This window comes from Leptopilina heterotoma, unplaced genomic scaffold, assembly GCF_015476425.1.
Source record: "Leptopilina heterotoma isolate Lh14 unplaced genomic scaffold, ASM1547642v1 Lhet_108, whole genome shotgun sequence".
Lineage (NCBI taxonomy): Eukaryota > Metazoa > Arthropoda > Insecta > Hymenoptera > Figitidae > Leptopilina > Leptopilina heterotoma.
Window position 1 is genome coordinate 2142666 of NW_025110825.1, and position 23055 is coordinate 2165720.

At 24.5% G+C, this 23055-nt stretch overlaps 1 protein-coding gene across 1 annotated transcript; it reads right to left on the bottom strand.

Annotated features, from left to right (window-relative positions):
- Positions 1–9632: 9632 nt before the first annotated feature.
- On the bottom strand, positions 9633–23037 carry LOC122502680 (ubiquitin thioesterase trabid). The gene is made up of 8 exons (XM_043612845.1): positions 22468–23037; positions 18882–19947; positions 15740–16018; positions 15411–15612; positions 14794–15071; positions 14268–14497; positions 12124–12556; positions 9633–10666 (listed from the first exon to the last, which is right to left on the bottom strand). Exons 2-8 carry the CDS (start codon positions 19637–19639, stop codon positions 10588–10590), a joined length of 2259 nt encoding a protein of 752 aa, XP_043468780.1. The 5' UTR covers positions 19640–19947; positions 22468–23037; the 3' UTR covers positions 9633–10587.
- Positions 23038–23055: the final 18 nt, after the last annotated feature.

Below are 23055 nucleotides of genomic sequence, written 5' to 3' on the forward strand. Positions count from 1 at the left end.
TCCCTATTCTTTAAGATTGAGTAGGACTCAGTCCCTTCTAAAACTCTGGTGATTTTCAGATGATTAGAATTATTAAATTTGGAAGAAATAAATTTTTATTTTCGTTTTTACCAAATTTTTATTGTCTGATGGCGTTCGGGTGAGGGTGCTACTACTTAAAAATTGAAATAAAATTCCCTATTCTTTAAGATTGAGTAGGACTCAGTCCCTTCTAAAACTCTGGTGATTTTCAGATGATTAGAATTATTAAATTTGGAAGAAATAAATTTTTATTTTCGTTTTTACCAAATTTTTATTGTCTGATGGCGTTCGGGTGAGGGTGCTACTACTTAAAAATTGAAATAAAATTCCCTATTCTTTAAGATTGAGTAGGACTCAGTCCCTTCTAAAACTCTGGTGATTTTCAGATGATTAGAATTATTAAATTTGGAAGAAATAAATTTTTATTTTCGTTTTTATCAAATTTTTATTGTCTGATGGCGTTCGGGTGAGGGTGCTACTACTTAAAAATTGAAATAAAATTCTCTATTCTTCAAGATTGAGTAGGGCTCAGTCCCTACTAAAACTCTGGTGATTTTCAGATGATTAGAATTATTAAATTTGGAAGAAATAAATTATTTATACCATTTTTAACAAATTTCGATTGTCTGATGGCGTACGGGTGAGGGTGCTACTACTTAAAAATTGAAATAAAATTCTCTATTCTTCAAGATTGAGTAGGGCTCAGTCCCTACTAAAACTCTGGTGATTTTCAGATGATTAGAATTATTAAATTTGGAAGAAATAAATTATTTATAACATTTTTAACAAATTTTCATTGTCTGATGGCGTACGGGTGAGGGTGCTACTACTTAAAAATTGAAATAAAATTCCCTATTCTTCAAGATTGAGTAGGGCTCAGTCCCTACTAAAACTCTGGTGATTTTCAGATGATTAGAATTATTACATTTGGAAGAAATAAATTTTTATTTTCGTTTTTACCAAATTTTCATTGTCTGATGGCGTACGGGTGAGGGTGCTACTACTTAAAAATTGAAATAAAATTCTCTATTCTTCAAGATTGAGTAGGGCTCAGTCCCTACTAAAACTCTGGTGATTTTCAGATGATTAGAATTATTACATTTGGAAGAAATAAATTTTTATTTTCGTTTTTACCAAATTTTCATTGTCTGATGGCGTTCGGGTGTGGGTGCTACTACTTAAAAATTGAAATAAAATTCTCTATTCTTTAAGATTGAGTAGGGCTCATTCCCTACTAAAACTCTGGTGATTTTCAGATGATTGGAATTATTAAATTTGGAAGAAATAAATTTTTATTTTCGTTTTTACCAAATTTTTATTGTCTGATGGCGTTCGGGTGAGGGTGCTACTACTTAAAAATTGAAATAAAATTCTCTATTCTTCAAGATTGAGTAGGGCTCAGTCCCTACTAAAACTCTGGTGATTTTCAGATGATTAGAATTATTAAATTTGGAAGAAATAAATTTTTATTTTCGTTTTTACTAAATTTTTATTGTCTGATGGCGTTCGGGTGAGGGTGCTACTACTTAAAAATTGAAATAAAATTCTCTATTCTTCAAGATTGAGTAGGGCTCAGTCCCTACTAAAACTCTGGTGATTTTCAGATGATTGGAATTATTAAATTTGGAAGAAATAAATTTTTATTTTCGTTTTTACCAAATTTTCATTGTCTGATGGCGTTCGGGTGAGGGTGCTACTACTTAAAAATTGAAATAAAATTCTCTATTCTTCAAGATTGAGTAGGGCTCAGTCCCTACTAAAACTCTGGTGATTTTCAGATGATTGGAATTATTAAATTTGGAAGAAATAAATTTTTATTTTCGTTTTTACCAAATTTTTATTGTCTGATGGCGTTCGGGTGAGGGTGCTACTACTTAAAAATTGAAATAAAATTCTCTATTCTTCAAGATTGAGTAGGGCTCAGTCCCTACTAAAACTCTGGTGATTTTCAGATGATTGGAATTATTAAATTTGGAAGAAATAAATTTTTATTTTCGTTTTTACCAAATTTTCATTGTCTGATGGCGTTCGGGTGAGGGTGCTACTACTTAAAAATTGAAATAAAATTCCCTATTCTTTAAGATTGAGTAGGACTCAGTCCCTTCTAAAACTCTGGTGATTTTCAGATGATTAGAATTACTAAATTTGGAAGAAATAAATTTTTATTTTCGTTTTTACCAAATTTTTATTGTCTGATGGCGTTCGGGTGAGGGTGCTACTACTTAAAAATTGAAATAAAATTCCCTATTCTTTAAGATTGAGTAGGACTCAGTCCCTTCTAAAACTCTGGTGATTTTCAGATGATTAGAATTATTAAATTTGGAAGAAATAAATTTTTATTTTCGTTTTTATCAAATTTTTATTGTCTGATGGCGTTCGGGTGAGGGTGCTACTACTTAAAAATTGAAATAAAATTCTCTATTCTTCAAGATTGAGTAGGGCTCAGTCCCTACTAAAACTCTGGTGATTTTCAGATGATTAGAATTATTAAATTTGGAAGAAATAAATTATTTATACCATTTTTAACAAATTTCGATTGTCTGATGGCGTACGGGTGAGGGTGCTACTACTTAAAAATTGAAATAAAATTCTCTATTCTTCAAGATTGAGTAGGGCTCAGTCCCTACTAAAACTCTGGTGATTTTCAGATGATTAGAATTATTAAATTTGGAAGAAATAAATTATTTATAACATTTTTAACAAATTTTAATTGTCTGATGGCGTTCGGGTGAGGGTGCTACTACTTAAAAATTGAAATAAAATTCTCTATTCTTCAAGATTGAGTAGGGCTCAGTCCCTACTAAAACTCTGGTGATTTTCAGATGATTGGAATTATTAAATTTGGAAGAAATAAATTTTTATTTTCGTTTTTACCAAATTTTCATTGTCTGATGGCGTACGGGTGAGGGTGCTACTACTTAAAAATTGAAATAAAATTCTCTATTCTTTAAGATTGAGTAAGGCTTAGTCCCTACTAAAACTCTGGTGATTTTCAGATGATTGGAATTATTAAATTTGGAAGAAATAAATTTTTATTTTCGTTTTTACCAAATTTTCATTGTCTGATAGCGTTCGGGTGAGAGTGCTACTACTTAAAAATTGAAATAAAATTCTCTATTCTTCAAGATTGAGTAGGGCTCAGTCCCTACTAAAACTCTGGTGATTTTCAGATGATTGGAATTATTAAATTTGGAAGAAATAAATTTTTATTTTCGTTTTTACCAAATTTTTATTGTCTGATGGCGTTCGGGTGAGGGTGCTACTACTTAAAAATTGAAATAAAATTCTCTATTCTTCAAGATTGAGTAGGGCTCAGTCCCTACTAAAACTCTGGTGATTTTCAGATGATTGGAATTATTAAATTTGGAAGAAATAAATTTTTATTTTCGTTTTTACCAAATTTTTATTGTCTGATGGCGTACGGGTGAGGGTGCTACTACTTAAAAATTGAAATAAAATTCTCTATTCTTTAAGATTGAGTACGGCTCAGTCCCTACTAAAACTCTGGTGATTTTCAGATGATTAGAATTTTTAAATTTGAAGTAAATAAGTTTTTAATGTGATTTTACACAAATTTCAATTTTCTGATAGCGTACGGGTGGTCTTGCATGTACTTAAAATTTACAATAAAATTTTCTATTTTTCAGGATGTTGTTTAGCAACATCCCAGCTTTAATTCAGGTCATTACCAGATACTTACTTAAAAATTATTACCATTAGAGAAAATAAATTTAAACTACCTTTTTTCAAAATTTTAATTGTCTGATTGCGTACGGGTGGACCTGCTAATACTTAAAAGTTACAATAAAGTTTTCTATTTATCAGGGTATTGCTCAGCAACATTCCTGCAACTCCTACTGCATTTATATTTTTTTTCTCACCTGAGCGATAAAATTTTAAGAAAGAATTGTTAATTGAAAATCTAAAAATATAGAAAAAGACGACATTTTATAGAATTTTAATTTAAGAACCAGCGAAAATTATTGAAAACATTTAAAGATTGTATGAAGTAAAATTGTGAATTAAAATTCCAATTTCTTTTTTTCAGAGCGACGATCGAGGAGAGTTTAATATTTACATTCGTGGAACTAAAGACTCATTTTCTACATCCCGTATATAGCATAAAAGGCGCATATATACCTTGAAGCGTTCATGCTCTTAAATTACGAGCCATTATGAATCTGAAACGACAAACGACTAGCTGTACATATACACGTGGCACAGAGGCCTTTATATACACTATATATTCGTTGAAGAAAAGAGTGTTTACAAAATTCGTCGACTGAATCATATAACCGGAGTAAGGACTTTATGCCAAGCGCTAGAAATTCTACGTTATACATACGCACTTGTTGCTGATGTATATTAACCAAGGACAAGGTTGTCCATTCATTTTTTTCATCTCCTAAATATATTCCTACGCGATTCAATCTTCTTGTTTTATTTTTCATTTTCGACAGTCCCATTTAGAGACTGTATGAATCGATTAAATATATAAATACCAGACACATTTGCTTGCGGACTGTTTGCATATGGTTTCACTATATAACCGAAGGTGTTGATGTCGGCAGAATTATAAAAGCAAAATTCAATTGGTATACAAACTCTCAACGACAAGTGTATGCGGAAAAAAATAATTCGGATAAAAATTTAATTATTTCCGTGCGCATTAAAGTGGCAATTATAAATATATTTTTAGACAAAGGTCGAGAAAATCTCAAAAAAATAAAATACTTTTTTGTAAAGTATTTTTCAAAATAGTAAATAAAATACTAAAATACTTCAAAATACCCAGTATTCAAAATTGTGTATTTCTTTAGAAAACATTCAGATTTTTCAATAATTGAAAAATGTGAATAAAATATTGTTAACGATATCGAAAATAAAATAAAAAATCGGTTGTGATAAAAAAGCTTTAAAGTGCAAAAGTAATAAATATTGAGAGGCAATTATTAGGCAATAATTGACTTTTAACGAAAGAAAATATAATTCTAAAAAAAATGTAAATAATAAATATTACCTAAAATTCGCTTTTTTGTTTGAAAAAATATGTTAAAATTTAATTTAATTGCATTTGTTTAATTTTTTGTCACTGGAAAATTTTCAATGTTACAAATTGTCTTCGACAGAATATTGAAGACAAGAGAGACTTACGAATAGATGAAAATGTTTGTTGACACAATACCTTATAATTCTCCACCACTTCCACCTGAATCCACGACGATAATTCTTTCCAATAGTCCAAAAATTTATTGAATCTTTTCCAAACATTGTGAGGGCGGAAATCGTCTTTTGTGTCATCAATATCTTTTCTTATTCTTCAATCTTCACTTCTGTAAAAAAATAACAATCATTTTACTTAATAATAATAAATATAAATAACTAAAAAATTTTAACTTTTTGTGCTAATATTCTGTTAAAAAAATAATAATCAATAGCAATAAAAAGTAAATAACTGAATTCTCGCGAAGAATTTTACTATTTATAAAAATAATTGAATTGTTCCGAAGAAATTATTAAAATTTTAGAAAATAAATGAATTCTATGTAAATATTTGAAAAAAAATTAAATCCTTTTGAGGAATTCTATTAAAATTGTTTTGAAAAGAATTGAATTTCTGCAAAGGATTTTACTATTTATAAAAATAATTTAAATGTTTCGAAGAATTTATTAAAATTTTAAGAAATAATTAAATTATTATGAAGAATTTTATAGAAATATTTAAAAATATTTCGATTTTTTCCAGAAATTCAATTAAAATTGTTTCGAAAATAATTGAATATAAATTAAGTATATTCAAAATAATTGAATTCATCATCACAAGAATTTTTTTATTTTTTGAAAATAATTGAATTCTTTCAATTTTTTTGACGAATATATTTAAAAATTGCATTGAAAGTAATTTAACTTTTATGCAGAATTTTTTTAAAATATTTTGAGCATAATTGAATTATTTTTAGAGAATTTGAAAATTCTTGTTGAAATTGAATTTTATGGAAATTTTTGAAAATAATTCAATTCTTTCGTGTAATTTTATTTAAATTGGTTTAAAAATTATTTAATTCCTGCAAAGAATTTTAGTATTTATAAAAATAGGTGAATTGTTTCAAAAAATTTATTAAAATTTTAGGAAATAATTGAAATTTATGGAAATATTTAAAATATTTGAATTCATCCGAGGAATTCAATTAAAATTGTTTTGAAAATAATTGAATTCCTGCAAAGAATTTTACTATTTATAAAATTAATTGAATTTTTGCGAAGAATTTTACTATTCATAAAAATAATTGAATTTTTTCGAAGGATTTATTAAAATTTTAGAAAAAAAATTGAATTTCTTCGTAATGTGTTAAAATTTTTTTTAAAAATTAAATTCTTCCCAGGAATTCAATTAAATTTGTTTTGAAAATAATTGAATTTTGTAAATATTTTACTATTTAAAAAAATAATTGAATTGTTTATAATAATAATTAATTTTGTTCTTAATAAGTGAATTTTTTTAATTTTGATTATGAAATTATTTAAAAAATGTATATTTGAAAATAAAAAATTTTGTAATTTGCATAACAATAATATTTTTTTAATTTTTAATATATTTGAACAAGTGCGACTATAAATTTTGAGGTTATGTTTTTAAGCTTAATCGCATTTTTACGAAAAATTAATATTCGCACCGCATAATTTAATTGAAATATGGATAATATAGACAAAATTAAATGTAATTATTAAAAAACCTTTTGTATTTTGCAAAGAACATGTTTAAATATTAAGTAAAGAAAAACATTCTTTATCGCAAAACAAATTTATATAAATGTCACTTTTGTAAATAAATTTAACTTTAGTTTGTAGTGACACCTAACGACAACAAAGAGAACTAAAAATCTTTTTTACCAACATAAGGGAAATAAAGAGAAACAATTATTTTATCTATAGAATTAATTCGAACTGTTAAAAAATATCCCGTCTTTCGAATATTGATCTTAAGCAGTAATTAGCGACAACAATGTGAAATATATTTTAATACACTTAATATTAGAATTTTGAGGACATTTCTTGTTATTTTTACTCAAAATTGTTTTAACTAAATATACTAATTTCTCTGCTAGCTTAGCTCACAAAAGTTTTTGAGAATTATTCATTTTTTAAGCAAAATTGTACATTATATAAAAAGTTTTCGAGAATTATTCATTTTTTAAGCAAAATTGTACATTATATATAACATTGATAATTACTGCTAAAATTTAAAGAATTTTATACGATTTACTTCTTTTTCAACACAAATATTTCTTCCACTTTTTGAAAATATATTTTATCTGCAAAATATAACTTTTTTATACAATAAAACAATAAAAAATTATACTTTTACCTATTTAAACCAATAATATTACGTTTTTTTACTATTTAACTCCATAATAAAAACAAATGAGAATAAAAACAGCAAAATGAAACATTAACTATTAAAATTTTGAGGTTAGTTTTTTGTCGATAGAACTTGTTTCAAATACCAGAATTTCGCTGCTTTTTAAGAATAAACTTTTATGAAATATCGATTCTTTATACAAAGATGTATTTAATTATTGCGAAATATTAATAATTACCACTAGAATTTAAACAATTTGAATATATTTATTTCTTTTCCAATAACACAAACGTTTTCACTCTCTGACACGACGTCGCCATATTGCAACGAGCAGAGTTGCCAACCTAAGATCATCAAATTTCTAACCTTTCGTTCAATCCTACCAACTTAAAAATTTCATTGTAGCATTCCCTTTTTTAAACAATTTATTTTAATTTGCAATCTAATAATAAATTATAAAAGTTAATTTAAAACCTTTATTGATAAAATAACTTTATTTTCATTAAATTTAACAAGCTCTATTTGAAGAAATATATAAAAGTATTAAACATGTAAACCATGAAATATTTCACGTTCCACTTGGAAAAATTAAATAACTCTTTTCGAAAATAAATTAAACTATAAAATAATTAAAAATTAATGATTAAACGAACTTACCTGTTTTAAACTATTTGAATATTTTCTTTCTTGAATTCAGAATTCAGTACTGTGAACAGCAAGATAAAATTTACGTTAAAATTTGAGGTTATCTTCTTGTCAGAAAAATTTCATCTAAATATAACAGTTTTACTACTAGCTGATGATTAAACTGTTATGTTTTATCGATTCCATGCACAAAGATTTATTTAATTATTGATGAATATTGATAATTAATGCTAAAATACAAACAAATTAACTCGATTTTATTTCTATTTTCCAAACACAATTCTTTCTCTTTCTGTCGCTGCCATTGCAATGAGCAGTGTTGACAACCTAAAATTATCAAACTCCCTAACCTTTCTTACACGTATACCAACTTTATAAAACGAATATTCAAATTTCTCACTTTAAACTATAAATTAATAAATCACAAATTAATAAATGCATTAGTTAAATTATAAATTGAATAAATTAATAAAATATGTAAAAATATTGAGTACTAAAAAATATTTAAACTGTAAAATAGGTAAAAAATAATTTAACAATAAATGAGTATTAATAATTCAATAAACAATTAATAATTCAATATTAATTCAATTCAATAAAGAGTTATGAGTATTAATAATAATTAAATACAATTAATTAATTAATTAAATTAAAATCACAAGAGGAATAAAATGAAAAGATATCAAATTTTCAAGAATCTTAAGTCAGCTGATTTTTTATTATATATATAATATATATATTATATATATATTTATATATATATATGATTTTCAATATCTCTTATTACGGCGTTTATAATAATTATATAGTAGTTATAATAATAATCAATCGTCATTTAGAATTATTTATATTATTCAATATATTTCATTTTATATATCTCTATGTTATTAATATATATATATATTTTTTTATTTATTCATTTATTTATATATAGACTTCTATTTGTTTCAATCTTTTTTTTTATTTCTTTTTTTTTATTCTTTTGAATTCTTTTACTGTATCACTTGTCAAGCAACATACACTAAATTGGACAGAAAAACTTCTAGATTTTTTTTTTTAATTTCGCTGTGTTTAAAGTTCTTTTTCTTATATTGTAAAGTTTAAAAAATTAAATAACAAATATGTGGATGGAGCACCCAAGGAGACACGATTTAATGTAATTAATAATTAATTACATTAATTATTAATCTAGATTATTATTTTGAATTTTCAGAGGAAATAATTATTCTCTGATTTCAATTTTTTATCATTTATATCCATGACAGTAAAAGATTATAATTTTTATTTTATTTATTTTTTTCATTAATTGAAAATATTGAAAGTGCTAAAAAGACTAGACGCTAGAGACTGATGTATACGGCAAACAAAAGAAAAATTTATAATAAATAATAATAAATTTACAAAGTAAAGTGTCTCTTTACTTTTTTGTACTTTTTTTCTAATTCTGACAAATTACGTAATTTTCAGATGTTTCAATTTTTTTACAATCTCAATAATTTCGAATTAAATTTAATATATTTTTAATTTTTAATTAAATGAATATTCTTTTTCTTTAGAAAATAATAATTTTTGTATAACAATAGGACATGAGATTATTTTAATTATTTAACAGTTAGTTTAAGACACACTTTAAATTTTAATTCTAAACTTTTGTCCTACCGTCGATTTCTACTCGAACGAATTTTTAATAACAATAACTACTTTTAAAAAGCTTTTCCTTTTTACCTAAAGAAGATTTAAATTATATTCATTCTCAACAAAAAAAATGTACATTATAAGTGGAAAAAAATTTTTTTTCTCCAAACAAAAAGACTGTAATTGACAACATTTTTCCTACGATTTTTTTTAACATAACTTTTTTTACAATTCTTTTTCTCAAAACATAAATATATATATGTGTATATAAAAACAAAAAAAATTTTTTAAAAATCTTATTCATCTCGAGAACTCGTCGATGCTGAATCCAATGAGAATCTGTATTTTTCTTTTTATACTTTGTACACTAGAGAAATTATTTCCTAAATTGTAATAAAGCAACTAGGAAAGAATGTCTCCTTAAAGCTAAAAAAATATAAAGTTAAAGCATTAAATAATAAAAAAATATTTTATAGTTTTAGAAATAAAAAAAAAATTCTGCAATCGAATAAAAAGAAGCATTTTTCAACTATACGATTTCTAGAAAAAAATCTAATTTTTTACGGGGTCTAAAAGAGCCGAATTTTTTCAATTAAAAACTATTTTCATCGATTGTTTGACATTTTTACAAAAAAAAAAAAAAATCAAAAGCGCGAATCAATAGGAATTCGTGCTTTATTTAAATATTTTTTTTGTCAAAGTTTTTTTTTAGAAAAAAAACTCTATGTGCTTTTACTGTGATAAAAAAAATTATCATCAGTGAGACGAGTCATGATCATTGATCAAAATATTTTTGCTGCCTTAAATCTCTTTTCTGTTTTTTGTTTGTTTTTGTTTTATAGATTAAAATTGATTGACAGAAAATTAAGAAATTTTCATTATTAACACTTTGGCTAAAATCTTGTTTCTCATGAAGAGGCTTTTTGTTACTCATCCTCCGTATCCCCGTCACTGCTATAATCCTGAAGTGTAGCTGCTCTCGAAAATGGTGCGTTGTTCGTCTGACTAAACAAACAAAACAAAGAACACATCCTTTTATCCCTCCTGAATTTTTAATTACGAAAAAAAATTATTTTACTAATCTAATACTTTAGAAAGAATTAGTAAATTTAATAGAATTTTTTTTTAATAATCAAATTTAATTTTCATTCAAATTAAATATTTAAATTAATTTATTCTCTTTTTTCAATTTAAATATAAATTCTTTTTTTAATTTTTTACTCAAATTTCAAAGTATTCAAATTATTCGAATTATATGCAGTATTCAAAGTATAACAAAAAAGAAGGAAATAAAAACAAAGGAAAGTTTTTCAGTACTGAAAATAAATCTCCGATGGGTCCTGTTCTTACAAAATAAATTCTCAAAAACCTTTTTTTTCATAATTTACTCTCTGAATTATTTATTTAAACAACGACCAAACCAATAATTAATCATAAAAATCAACAATACACTCCTGTAAAATTGGACATTATTTTTATGTCAATATAATACCATTTTTTTTTAAATCTTGCAAATAAAGTGCAATGATTTTGTTTTTCATCTAAAATTTTCTAAAGTGTATCCGGGAAAAGTAAATAAAAGAAAAATAAACTGAAATTTAAAAAATGAATGAATAAGCAAATAATAGATAAATTCCAAAACAATGTCGAAGTGCAATAAAATTTTCAATACAATAAACTTTTCCCGTTTACTCTTCATAACGATAAATTAAAAAAAAATTCAATAGTAACAAAATATCGAAATTGAAGATCAAACTTCATTATTTTTTAAAACTTCTCTCTCACTCATTCTCTTTCTCTCAATTTCCTCACATTTCTATATAATATATTAATAAGACCAAAATATTTTGTTTATAATTCTACATAGTTTTTTTTCATAGAATTTAATACTAGGTACTACTAGGTTTTTTCAAACTATTTTACAATTTTTCTTTCGAATCTGATTTTTTGTAAAAACTTTTAAAGTTTCAAATTATGTCGCAAAATATTCCGTCTTAAAAATTGTTTTTTCCTTTTTCAAGCAGACTAGATTTCTACAATTTTGAATTTAAAAAAATATATATCTCACACTCGCCGTTAATTTTTCAAAACATAAATTCGCTGCTTATAAACTAAAAAGAGAAAAGCTTTTTCTACTGTAAAAAAAGAGGATAATTACGACGATGTGTTAAAGCTATATTCTTAAATTGACTAAAGATTAACGCAATGCTCAAAAATTATACTTTTTAAAAAGATTTACAAAGAGCAATCACCAAAAAGAAAAAAATATTCACTTAAAATAATATAATAATAAAATATAATAATAATAAAATAAAAATATTTCCAAAAAAAAGAAGAAGAAAAACAAAACAAAAATAGTAATCTTTTATATCTACTAAGATTACTGTTAATAACAATTTTTTTTTTTTTTTTTTTTTTTTTTGTTCAATTACCCGAAGAAGAAAAGAGTTGTAATTACTCACGCTAGTCTCCGATAATGATTGAGCCATTCCTCAAGCATCTGCGCGACAAGAAGCGGCCTTTTGTGAAGTTTTTGTTGCGCTACCAAAATACCGCCTTCGGTGGTACAAACATCCAGCCATTGTTTTAATATATTCTCCTCGCGACCCATTTCTTCGGGACTGAGAAAATGTATTGGAAGTAATTTTCTCTCTCGGTCCATGAGAGGCATAAAGGTTGTTTGTATTTGTATTTGTAGTTGTTGAATTGGACTATTTCCACCACCGATTCCAGTCGCGTGTGAAGCTAGAGGCGGTATTCTTGATGATGAATATGGTTCAATAGGTACCAAAGCCGAAAAGTGACCTCGCGTGTAACCCAAAGCAATTGGAGATCTTATGCAAAACGATGGCTCCCACAATAATGGTAGATAAACTCCTTCAAATCTTGCATATCCTACAAAAAAAGATAAGACTATTATTTTGAAAAAAGAGAATATTTTGAAAAAAAAACAGGACTGTCACAAAAATTTAATTTTGTTTTTCCCTGACTTTTCCCTAAATTCCAGAAAAAATTTTGACTTTTTCTCTGAACCCAAAGAATATTCTGATTCATTCTAAAAATTATTAGATACTCAAAAGAATGTTCTATACATTTATTTACTAATTTATTCATAAGTAAAATTAATTGAAAATATCAATAACTTCTTTCGGAATAAATATTTAATCACTTAATTAATTAAATTAATACTTAATTTTAAATAAATTTTTATTAGAAAATTCTACTAGAATTCAATTATTTAAATAAAAAAATATATTTATTTTATTGAATAATTGAATGTTTCTTAAAATTGAATTCTCATAAAGAATTTTATCAACAAATTTTAAAATAATTGAATTTTTTTGTCGATTTGTAATAAAAATTTTAAGAATAATTGCATTTTCCAAAGAAATCGATTAAATTTTTATTAAAAATAATTGAAATTCTGGGATGAGTTTTATTATTAATTTAAAAATATAATTGAATTCCTAACAAGAATTTTGTTATTCATAAAAATAATTGAATTCCTAAAAAAATTTTATTATTTATGAAAATAATTCAATTCTTTCGAAAAATTTTATTAGAATTGAATTCGAAATTAATTAAATTTTTGTAAAGAAATTTATGGTAATTTTTAATAATAATTGAATTGTTTTCAAAAAAATTTTATTATTTACGAAAATAGTTCAATTCTTTCAAAATTTTTTAATAGAATTGAATTCGAAATAATTAAATTTATATACAAAAATTTTCAAAAATTTTTGCTAATAACTGAATTCTTTTCAAAACAATTTTATTATTTATGAAAATAATTCAATTCTTTCGAAAAATTTTATTATAGAATTAATAAACAAATTATTATTATAAATTATTATCGAAAATTTATCAACATTTTTTATAATAATTGAAATTTTTCGACAAATTTTATTAAATATTTGAGAAAATAATTGAATTCTTGCTAAAAATTTCATTAATTATGACAAGTTTTGAATTTTTGTGAAGAATTTTATGAAACATTTTTGAAAATAATTTAATTGTTTCGAAGAATTTTATTGTACATTAGAATATTGAATTGTTATGAAAAATTGCATTAAAATTGTGTTGAAGATCATTGAAATGCTGCGAAGAAAATTATCATTAATGAAAATGATTGAAATCTTTCAAAAAATTTCATTAAAATTGTTGAAAGTGTAGAAAATTAATTAAAATTGCACTAATTTAATTAAACTGTATTCTTAAAAGGAATTTTATTATTTATAAAAATAATTTCATTGTTTGTGAAGCAAACAAAAAAGACACCAAAATTCTGGATTCCTTATGAATTCTAAAAAATTAATTTTTTCCAGTACTTTTGATAATAATCCCTGGATTTTTTCCTGATTTCTCTGACTAATTCTACTTTCCCTGACTTTTCCCTGAATTCCCAGACCTGTGGCAAGTCTGAAGAATATTTTAAAAAGAGAATATTGTTTAAAAAATATTTTAAAGAGAATAATTTGAAAAAATAGAATATTTTTATAAAATAGAAGAATAGGGAAAAGAGAAGAATTTTGAAGAAGAGTCTGAATATTTCAAAAAAGAAATTATTCGAACAATTTAAAAAGGAAAAAGAATTAACAAACTTTACCTATATCTTCACCGCGAAAACTTTTGACGTATTTAACACCGTAGACAATTATCGGCCGCCTTAGAATATGTGCCAATGTAAACACATGTAATTGCTCTAGAGCGCTTCCAGGTTGAGCTGCAGTTGCCAATAAATTTTCCCAATCCTCCTGCCATTGAGTTTCTTCTAACGTAAAGTCTAACATTCTTGAAGCTTGTGATGCCTCGTATTCTCGCCAACGTGGATAAAAGCTGAAAATTAACAAAATAAGTGAAATCCAAATTACTTTTCAAGTCTTATTTACTTGAAAGATTACAAATTTTTTCGTTTCTTCACCCTAATAAATTGATCGTCAATTCTGAAATCAATCTTAAAATTTACTAATTTAGTAATTAGATTAAAAAATAAAAAACAATTCGATTCAATTAAAAATATAATTATTAAATTAAAAATTCAATTAATAGTTTAAATTATGAAATTAAAAATGTAATACATAATTTTAAAAATATATTTTGTCCTGGGACATAAAATTAATATATTTACTCACAATTGTCCAGCTTGTTGTAGCGTATCAGCGAGCGCTCGTCGGAGAGCATTATCCCTATCGAAAACACCCCAAGTGGCTTGCATTACCGAATCCAATAAACAATCTCCCGCCGATCTGTTCCATAATGCATGCAAACGACTCCCCAACCTTTCGGTTATTTCTAAAGACCAATTTAAAGCTGGTGGTTCACCTCCGCCTCCTTCAAGTTGTTGCTGTGCTTCCCTATCCAGAAGTTCCTCCAACATTTGCTCCTGAACAATACTCGGTAAATCTTCCACCTAAACAATTTTTTTTCTCAAATTACTTTCATTTCTTCAAAATAAACAATTGCATATTCTTAAACAGTAAAATTAAATAATGTACTTGAATTTTCAAAATTATTTCAGATTTTATATTAAATATAGGTATTTTGCAGCGACTTTAAAATCTAATCTAATATTTATCTAAATATTCATTTTGTTTATTTAACTTATCATTTATATTTATTTTTCTAATTATATAACTAAATAATTAATTAATTAAAAATTAATATAACTAAATAATTAATTAATTAAAAATTAATATAACTAAATTATTATCAAAATAATAAATTTGAAATAATACGATAGTTGACGAACCTCAGAAGGCAGAGAAAATGTAGCCATGTCCGTGACAAAATAACACGGAATTGAACCCTTTCGCAATCGAATGCTATTCATCACGTGTCTACGAATTTGAGCAGCCAAATCTGGTGCAACATAACTTGGTACTCTCTTGATTCCTGAACCAGATCCCTCGATTTGCGACAATAATGTTGCTAAAATATCTTCGCGTTGAAATCTAAAAAGAAAGAAAAATTATTCATTAAAATACAATATGTGTGAAGGCTGGACTTTTTTTCTCGAATTGCAATTTTGAGTTAAAATTGTAATTTTTATAGTAAAAGATAAAAAAGAAAGATACAAACCTGATAGCCAAATGAACTAGAGTGTGTCCTACATCAAAAGCACTGCTTCTGTTTAAGAGCAAAACCTCGGAATGCGTTAATTGACGAGCAGGATCACCGCCACTTGCCAGGTAAGCCTCGACCGGTGCATTGTCACCCTCCACAATGCCAAGACATGCATTCAACCAGCACCAATCCGCACGTCTGAATTGCTTAAGTCTGCGTTCATAATCGCAATTATTTGGAGACTGAGGCGTAGGAAGACTGTCGTTTCTACTCTCGAATCTATGAGAACTCCGACTGAAATAACAAAATAGTATTATTATCATGAAATTATTATTAAACTATAACAGGGCTCGAACCAGTGAAAGTAATTAAAAATACGGACTTTAAGGACCAAAAATGAAAAATTACGGACCAATTACTGACAAAAAAAAAAACAGTTTACTTATTTAACTAGAAATTAAATTTTTTTCTTACAAAAGCAAAAAAAAAAAAAATCGATTTCTTCATGTTTTATAATAATTAAAAATAGCCGAGTGTTTAAACCATTATTTAATATTCTAAGAATATTCTTACTCTGTATCTTAATCAAAATTATTTTCATTTCATTTCAATTATTATTTTCTACAATTTATAATACATTAGAACATAAAAATCAATTTTTATTAGAAAATTCTACGAGAATTCAATTATTTAAATACAAAGATAAATAATTTATTGAATAATTGAATGTTTCTTAAAATTGAATTCTCATAAAAAAAGTTATCAACAAATTTTTAAATAATTGAATTCTTTAGACAACTTGTAATAATACTTTTAAGAATAATTAGATACATTTTTCGAGGAATTCAATTAAAATTCTATTAAAAATAATTTAAATTCTGCAATGAGTTTTATTATGAAAATAATTGATTTCCTAAGAAAAATTTTATGTTTCACGAAAATAATTAAATCCTTGAACAAATTTTATTATTTATGAAAATAATTAAATGTTTGCGTCGAAATTTATCCACAATTGTTTTAAATAATTGAATTCTTTTGGGAAATTTTATTAAAATAGTAGATATTGAAAATCATTGAATTCAGGAAAATTTTTTTAAATACTTGAAATTTTCTCAAGAATTTTCTTAAAATTTTTGGAAATAATTGAATTTTAGAAAAGAATTTTATTATAATTACGAAAATAATTGAATCCTTGTAAAAATTTTAATATTTATGAAAATAATTGAATTCATGTGAAATTTTTATTATTTTATAAAAATAATTAAATGTTTGTGTAGAATTTTATTAAATTTTTTTAAATAATTGAATTCTTTTTTGTAAAATTTTATTAAAATAGTAGATATTGAAAATCATTGAATTCAGGAAAGTTTTTTATAAAGTAATTGAAATTTTCTCATGAATTTTATTAAAATTTTTTTAAATAATTGGATTTTGGAGAAGAATTTTAGTATTCATCGATTACTCCGAAATTCTTCAATTCAATAAGATTATATTAAATTATTCAATTAAATAAGAACATTAAATAATATTAAAAAATCCGCAATTAAACTTTTCAACAAAATTAATTTCACAGAACTGTTAGTTAAAAGTATAAAAAAATTTAATTTTCAAAGATTTTAATTTGAAACCTTTTCAAAATTTAATTATTTCTAAAAATTTACGCTTTAATGCTTTTAATATTGAATTATTATCAAAAATTTTAAATAAAATTTATTTCTGAATCAATTTTTATTAAAAAATTCTACTAGAATTCAATTATTCAAATACAAAAATAAATTAAAATTGAATGCCCATAAGGAATTTTATCAACAAATTTTGAAATAATTGAATTCCTTTGACGAATTTTAATTAATACAATTTTTAAGAATAATTATACTTTTCGAGGAATTTGATTAAAATTCTATTAAAAATAATTGAAATTCTTCGATGAGTTTTATTGTTTATGATAATAATTTATTTCATAAAAAAAATTTTATTACTTATGAAAATAATTGAATTATTGCGTAGAAATTTATAAAAAATTTGTAAATAATTAAATTCCTGTGAAATTTTTATTACTTATGAAAATAATTTAATGTTTGCGTAGAATTTTATCAAAATTTTTTTTAAATAATTGAATTCTTTTGGAAAATTTTATTAAAATCGTAGAAATTGAAAATAATTAAATTGAGGAAAATTTTTGAATATATTTAGATGATTAAATTTCAGAAAAGAATTTTATTAATTTGTAAAGTTAATTGAAATTTTGACCAGATTTTTTAAAAATTTTTGAACATAATTGAATTTTATTTATGAATTTCAGTAAAATGTTTAACATTTTTTGAGGGATTCTATTAAAATTGTAATAAAAAAAATTGAAATTGTTTGATGAGTTTTATTATTTATGAAAATAATTGAATTCCTAAAAAGAATTTTATTATTTTTGAATTAATTGAATTATCGCTAAGAAATTTATAAACGATTTATAAATAATTGAATTCCTATGAAATTTTTTATTATTTTATGAAATTAACTAAATGTTTGCGTAGAATTTTATTAAATGATTGAAATCTTTTGGAAAATTCTATTAAAATTCTTCTCCAAAATTTAATTATTTTCAAAATTTTTAATAAAATTTTTGAAAATAATTGAAATTTTGTCAAGAATTTTACTAAAAGTTTTGCAACTAATTGAATTTCAGAGAAGAATTTGCTTATTCATAAGAAAAATTAAAATTTTGACCAGAATTTAAAAAAATTTTTGACCCTTTATATTTTGCGAAAAATTTTATGAAATTTTGTATTTTAAATAAATGAATTCCTGTGAAAATTTTATTACTTTTGAAAATAATTGAATTTCTGCAATTATATTTGTAAAATTTTTCTAAAATTCTCCAAATTATTTAGTACAATTTACGATTTTTTCGTGCTTTTTTAATCAAATTACGGACTTTATGGACCGTTTTTTTAAAAAAATGACTTTTACGAACTTCAAGCAAATTTACTGACCTAGTTCGAGCCCTGCTATTATTATTTATAATATTCGAATTTATCTTTCGATAATATTTCAATAAGCCTTTATTTATGTGAAATTCTGCACGAGTAAAACTTTAAAAAAATAAAAATGTATAATATAAAATATAAAAATAATAAAAATGCAAATTTCAATAAAAACAAACCTTCTGGCAATCGCTAAATTCTCATCCCGTTGGGCTTGATGAACATAAGGCGTGTGAGGAGGTGACGGTAAACCTCTTTGGCTGTGTTCTCTCTCTGGACTCGGTAAAATAAGACCTAAATTTGTCGACGACTTATCCCTTCGATCCTTTTCCTTTTGATGACCGCACATAACGCATTTTGTTGATTTTGGCCAATTTTCATAAGTACAAAAAAAACATGACCATTTCTCAGCGACAATTGGATTCGATGAATTACTATAGCGTTCAGGATGTAAATTAATTGCTGGCTGATTAAGTTTTGAATTTGATCCAGTCTTGGGTAATGATGGTGGTGGTGGTGGATCACCGAGTCTTAATGGCGCTAATTGCTCATGAAGATTTGACGCTATCGAGTGCACTGATTGTTGTTGTTGTGTATTATTCGGTTTTCGATTGCCACATTGAACGCAACGTGGTGCATTTTGATAATTAAGATAGGTACACATATCGCAGGACCACTTTCCACCAGAGGGAACATTTTGACTACAATTTTGTGAATCCACATTATATGAATCGGTCGAATGTGGCACTGGACCCGATGCAACACTCGAGCCCGATCTTTGTGGACTTGGATTTCTTAAACGATAAATATCCTCGCCGAGCAATGGTTTTGCACCTCGGCACATTGTACATTTTAATGATGACGGCCAATTTTCATATGTACAATATTCACAGGTCCATTTTGACTCTGTCTCCTTAATTCGGCTGTTCATTTTCATTGAGTCAAAATTTATTAATAATTATTTTTTCGCCTCTTAAATCCTTGCGAAATTTCCTTTTTTTTTCTTTAAAATAAATATACAATTTTTTATTCGCTCACTGTGGAAGTGGCCTGGATCTAATATTAGGTATTAGGCAATTTCACTATTTCTAGGGTTGAAGAATTTTCTTTTATCATAAAAAGAAGGAAATCCTTGAAGTTTTCTTCAGTGAATGTACTTGAATTCTGCATTTGTTATTATATAATAAAATTTTCATTATGTAGTAGACATTTTAATGAAAATTCAAATCCACTTCCAATGTGTACCTGAAACAAATATTTCATATAATTACACTTGGTAGAAAAAATAATTTACTGTCAAAAATAATTTAATACTGTAATAATTAAACAGGGTTGCCATAAATATTTAATTTTGTTTATCCCTGACTTTACTCTAATTTCCAGACATAATTTTCACTTTTTCCCTGACCCTAAAGAATATTTTGATTCACTCTAAAAATTATTAGATACTCAACATTCTATTACATTTATTTACAAATTTCATTAATTGTAAAATTATTCGAAAATAATTTTGTCTTCATGTCTTGAAATAATTTAAATTATCATAAAATTTTTCAAAAAAAATTAAATTATTTACAAAAATCTTAATAAAATGCTTGACCAGAATTCAATTATTTTTACAAGTAGTAAAATTTCTCAAAAGAATTCAATTATTTGAAAAATATGTAATAAAATTCATTGCAAGAATTCAATTGTTTTCAAAAATAATAAATCGATTATTTGGAAATTCATTTTTAAATCGAATTTTATTAGAAAATTTAACGAGAATTCAATTATTTGAATTCAAAATAAAATAATTTATTGAATAATTGAATGTTTCTTGAAATTGAATTCTCAAAGAATTTTGTCAACAAAATTTTTAAATAATTGAATTCTTCTAACGAATTTTAATAAAATTTTTAAGAATAATTACTTTTTTCGAGGAATTTGATTAAAATTGTATCAAAAATAATTAAAATCCTGCTATGAATTTTATTGTTTATGAAAATAATTAAATTCCCGAGAACAGTTTTATTATTTATAAAAATAATTGAATTATTGCGAAGAAATTTAGAAAAAATTTGTAAATAATTAAAATCCTGAGGAATTTTTATTATTTCTGGAAATAATTGAATATTTGGGTAGAATTTTATTAAATTTTTTTTAAATAATTGAATTTCAGCCAAGAATTTTTGCTGTTTATAAAATTCTGCGATGATTCTTATTATTTATGAAAATATTTGAATCCACGTAAAAAATTTGGTAATGAAAATAATTGAATTATTGAGAAGAAATTTATAAAAAATTTTAAATATATTTGAATTACTGTGCAATTTATATTATTTTTAAAAATACCTGAAATTTTGACGAGATATTTTAAAAAAATTTAAACATAATTGAATTTATGCGAAGAATTTTTATTAAATTTCGTTTAAATAATTGAAATTTTGCCAAGAATATTATTAAAATTTCTGACAATCATTTAATTCTTGACAGGAATTTTTTAAAAAATTTGAAAATAATTTAATTTTCGGAAAGTATTTTATTAGTTTTCAAAAAAATTGAATTTTTATGATGAATTTTTATATTTATTGAAATAATTGAATTTTGGAAAAGAATTTTATTAAAATTCCTTAAAATAATTGATTTTATGTGGAAAACTTTGTTGTTTATTAAGATAATTGAATTCTTTTGCAGAATTACTTCAGAATTTTTGAAAATAATTAATTTCCTGTGACAAATGAAAATTTATTTATGAAAATAATTGAATTATTGCAACGAATTTTATTATTTCATTGAATAATGGAATGTTTTTTAAATTTGAATTTATTTAAATCTTAAATTTATTTTAAATTGTATTAAAAATATTGGAAATTAAATTATTTGATAAATTTTATGAAAATAGTAAAAAAAAGAATTAGAAAAATTTTTGAAGGTTTTGTATCAGAATTCGTGGTAGTTTCATAGTTTATGAGGCAAACAAAATAGAAAAAAGTCATAAAAAATGCAGAGTTTTCCTATGAATTCTACAAATATAATTTTTTCCAGTACTTTTAATAAAAATCCCTGACATTTCCCTGATTTCCCTGACCTGTGGCTACTTTGTTAAAAACTGAAAATATTAAAAAAAACTCTTAGTTTTTAATGTATTTTATTTATTATCAATAATATCGAATTTATATTTTAATAATAAATTCTAAATTAAATAGACGAATTCAAACAAAAATAGCTGTCAATTGATGTTATTAACAATCGATCAATTCCGCAACGTAAAATTTATAAATAATCAATTAATAGATTATAATCACTGTTATTTTTAAATGAAAACTTTCATAATCGATTACAGAATTAATTTGTGAAGAAATATTAAAATCAGACGCACCTAACCTCAAATACCAACTATATATAGATTGGCAATTATTGTCTATACCAAGTTTTTTTTCTAATTAAAAATAAATATTGACAATCAATTTAAATACCAAAAAATAATAATAATAATAATAATAATTTCAAAAAAATTAAAAACCAAACCTAAAGTATAATTTAATATTCTATTCTATATATATATATATATAACTATAAATTTGCTAAATTAGATACAAACGATCAACAATAACAGCTCATGACAAATATGACCCATTTTATTATTTCTTGCGCATCATATAAACGAAAATTATTAATGGAATTTATAATGATTTTTCACTATTGAATAGTGTCAAAAAACGAATTGAAATTGACCCTGAATTCTATTTTAATTAGAAAGAGAAACTTTTTTTAAACACTAACCTTGAATGCGGTAGGCGCAGGTATCCGAATGATTGTAATATGTGAATGTCGAAGTTTAAAAGATCGACGAGGTAATGAAGCTGATGAAATCAAGGAAGAGAGTCAGCTGTGGGGGCTGGGCAAAAATTAGCGCTCTGTGTGTATTTATTCGAAAAGACGAAAAAATCGTCACCATTTGCAGGAATGCTTTAATAGAGGTGAAATTTTGACGTGTTTAAAGCAATAAGACGACGAGACGTAACGGGTTATAAACCAACTGCAGGAACAAGAACATCAACAATGACTTTAAAAATGCGTAATTCGTTTCTTAGATGGAAACCTGTACCTTTTGTATACAGAAACTAACGGACCACCAACGTACCGCGAGCTCGTCAATCGAGCGGTACGAACACGAACAACAGAGGCAATAAACATCGATACACAACTCACAGCTCTTTCAGAAAAAAAAGAGACACACTTTTCCTCTCGTCTATACGCCGCACCACCTCTACTCTTTCTCACTTCGATCTTTGTCTTCTCTACGAAATGGCCATTATCGTCTTTCCTTTGGCGTCAAAGTAGTTTGCTGCTTTCAATAGTCATCCACAA

What these genes read in the sequence shown, in the direction of transcription:
- LOC122502680 (XM_043612845.1), bottom strand. Translation starts at nt 19,639, where the DNA reads ATGAAAATGAACAGCCGAATTAAGGAGACAGAGTCAAAATGGACCTGT. An exon ending in TTTTCGCGGTGAAGATATAG is followed by an intron (nt 12,557 to 14,267) that starts GTAAAGTTTGTT and finishes CTTTTTTTGTAG; the next exon opens with GATATGCAAGATTTGAAGGA. An exon ending in AATCATTATCGGAGACTAGC is followed by an intron (nt 10,667 to 12,123) that starts GTGAGTAATTAC and finishes TTGTTTGTTTAG; the next exon opens with TCAGACGAACAACGCACCAT.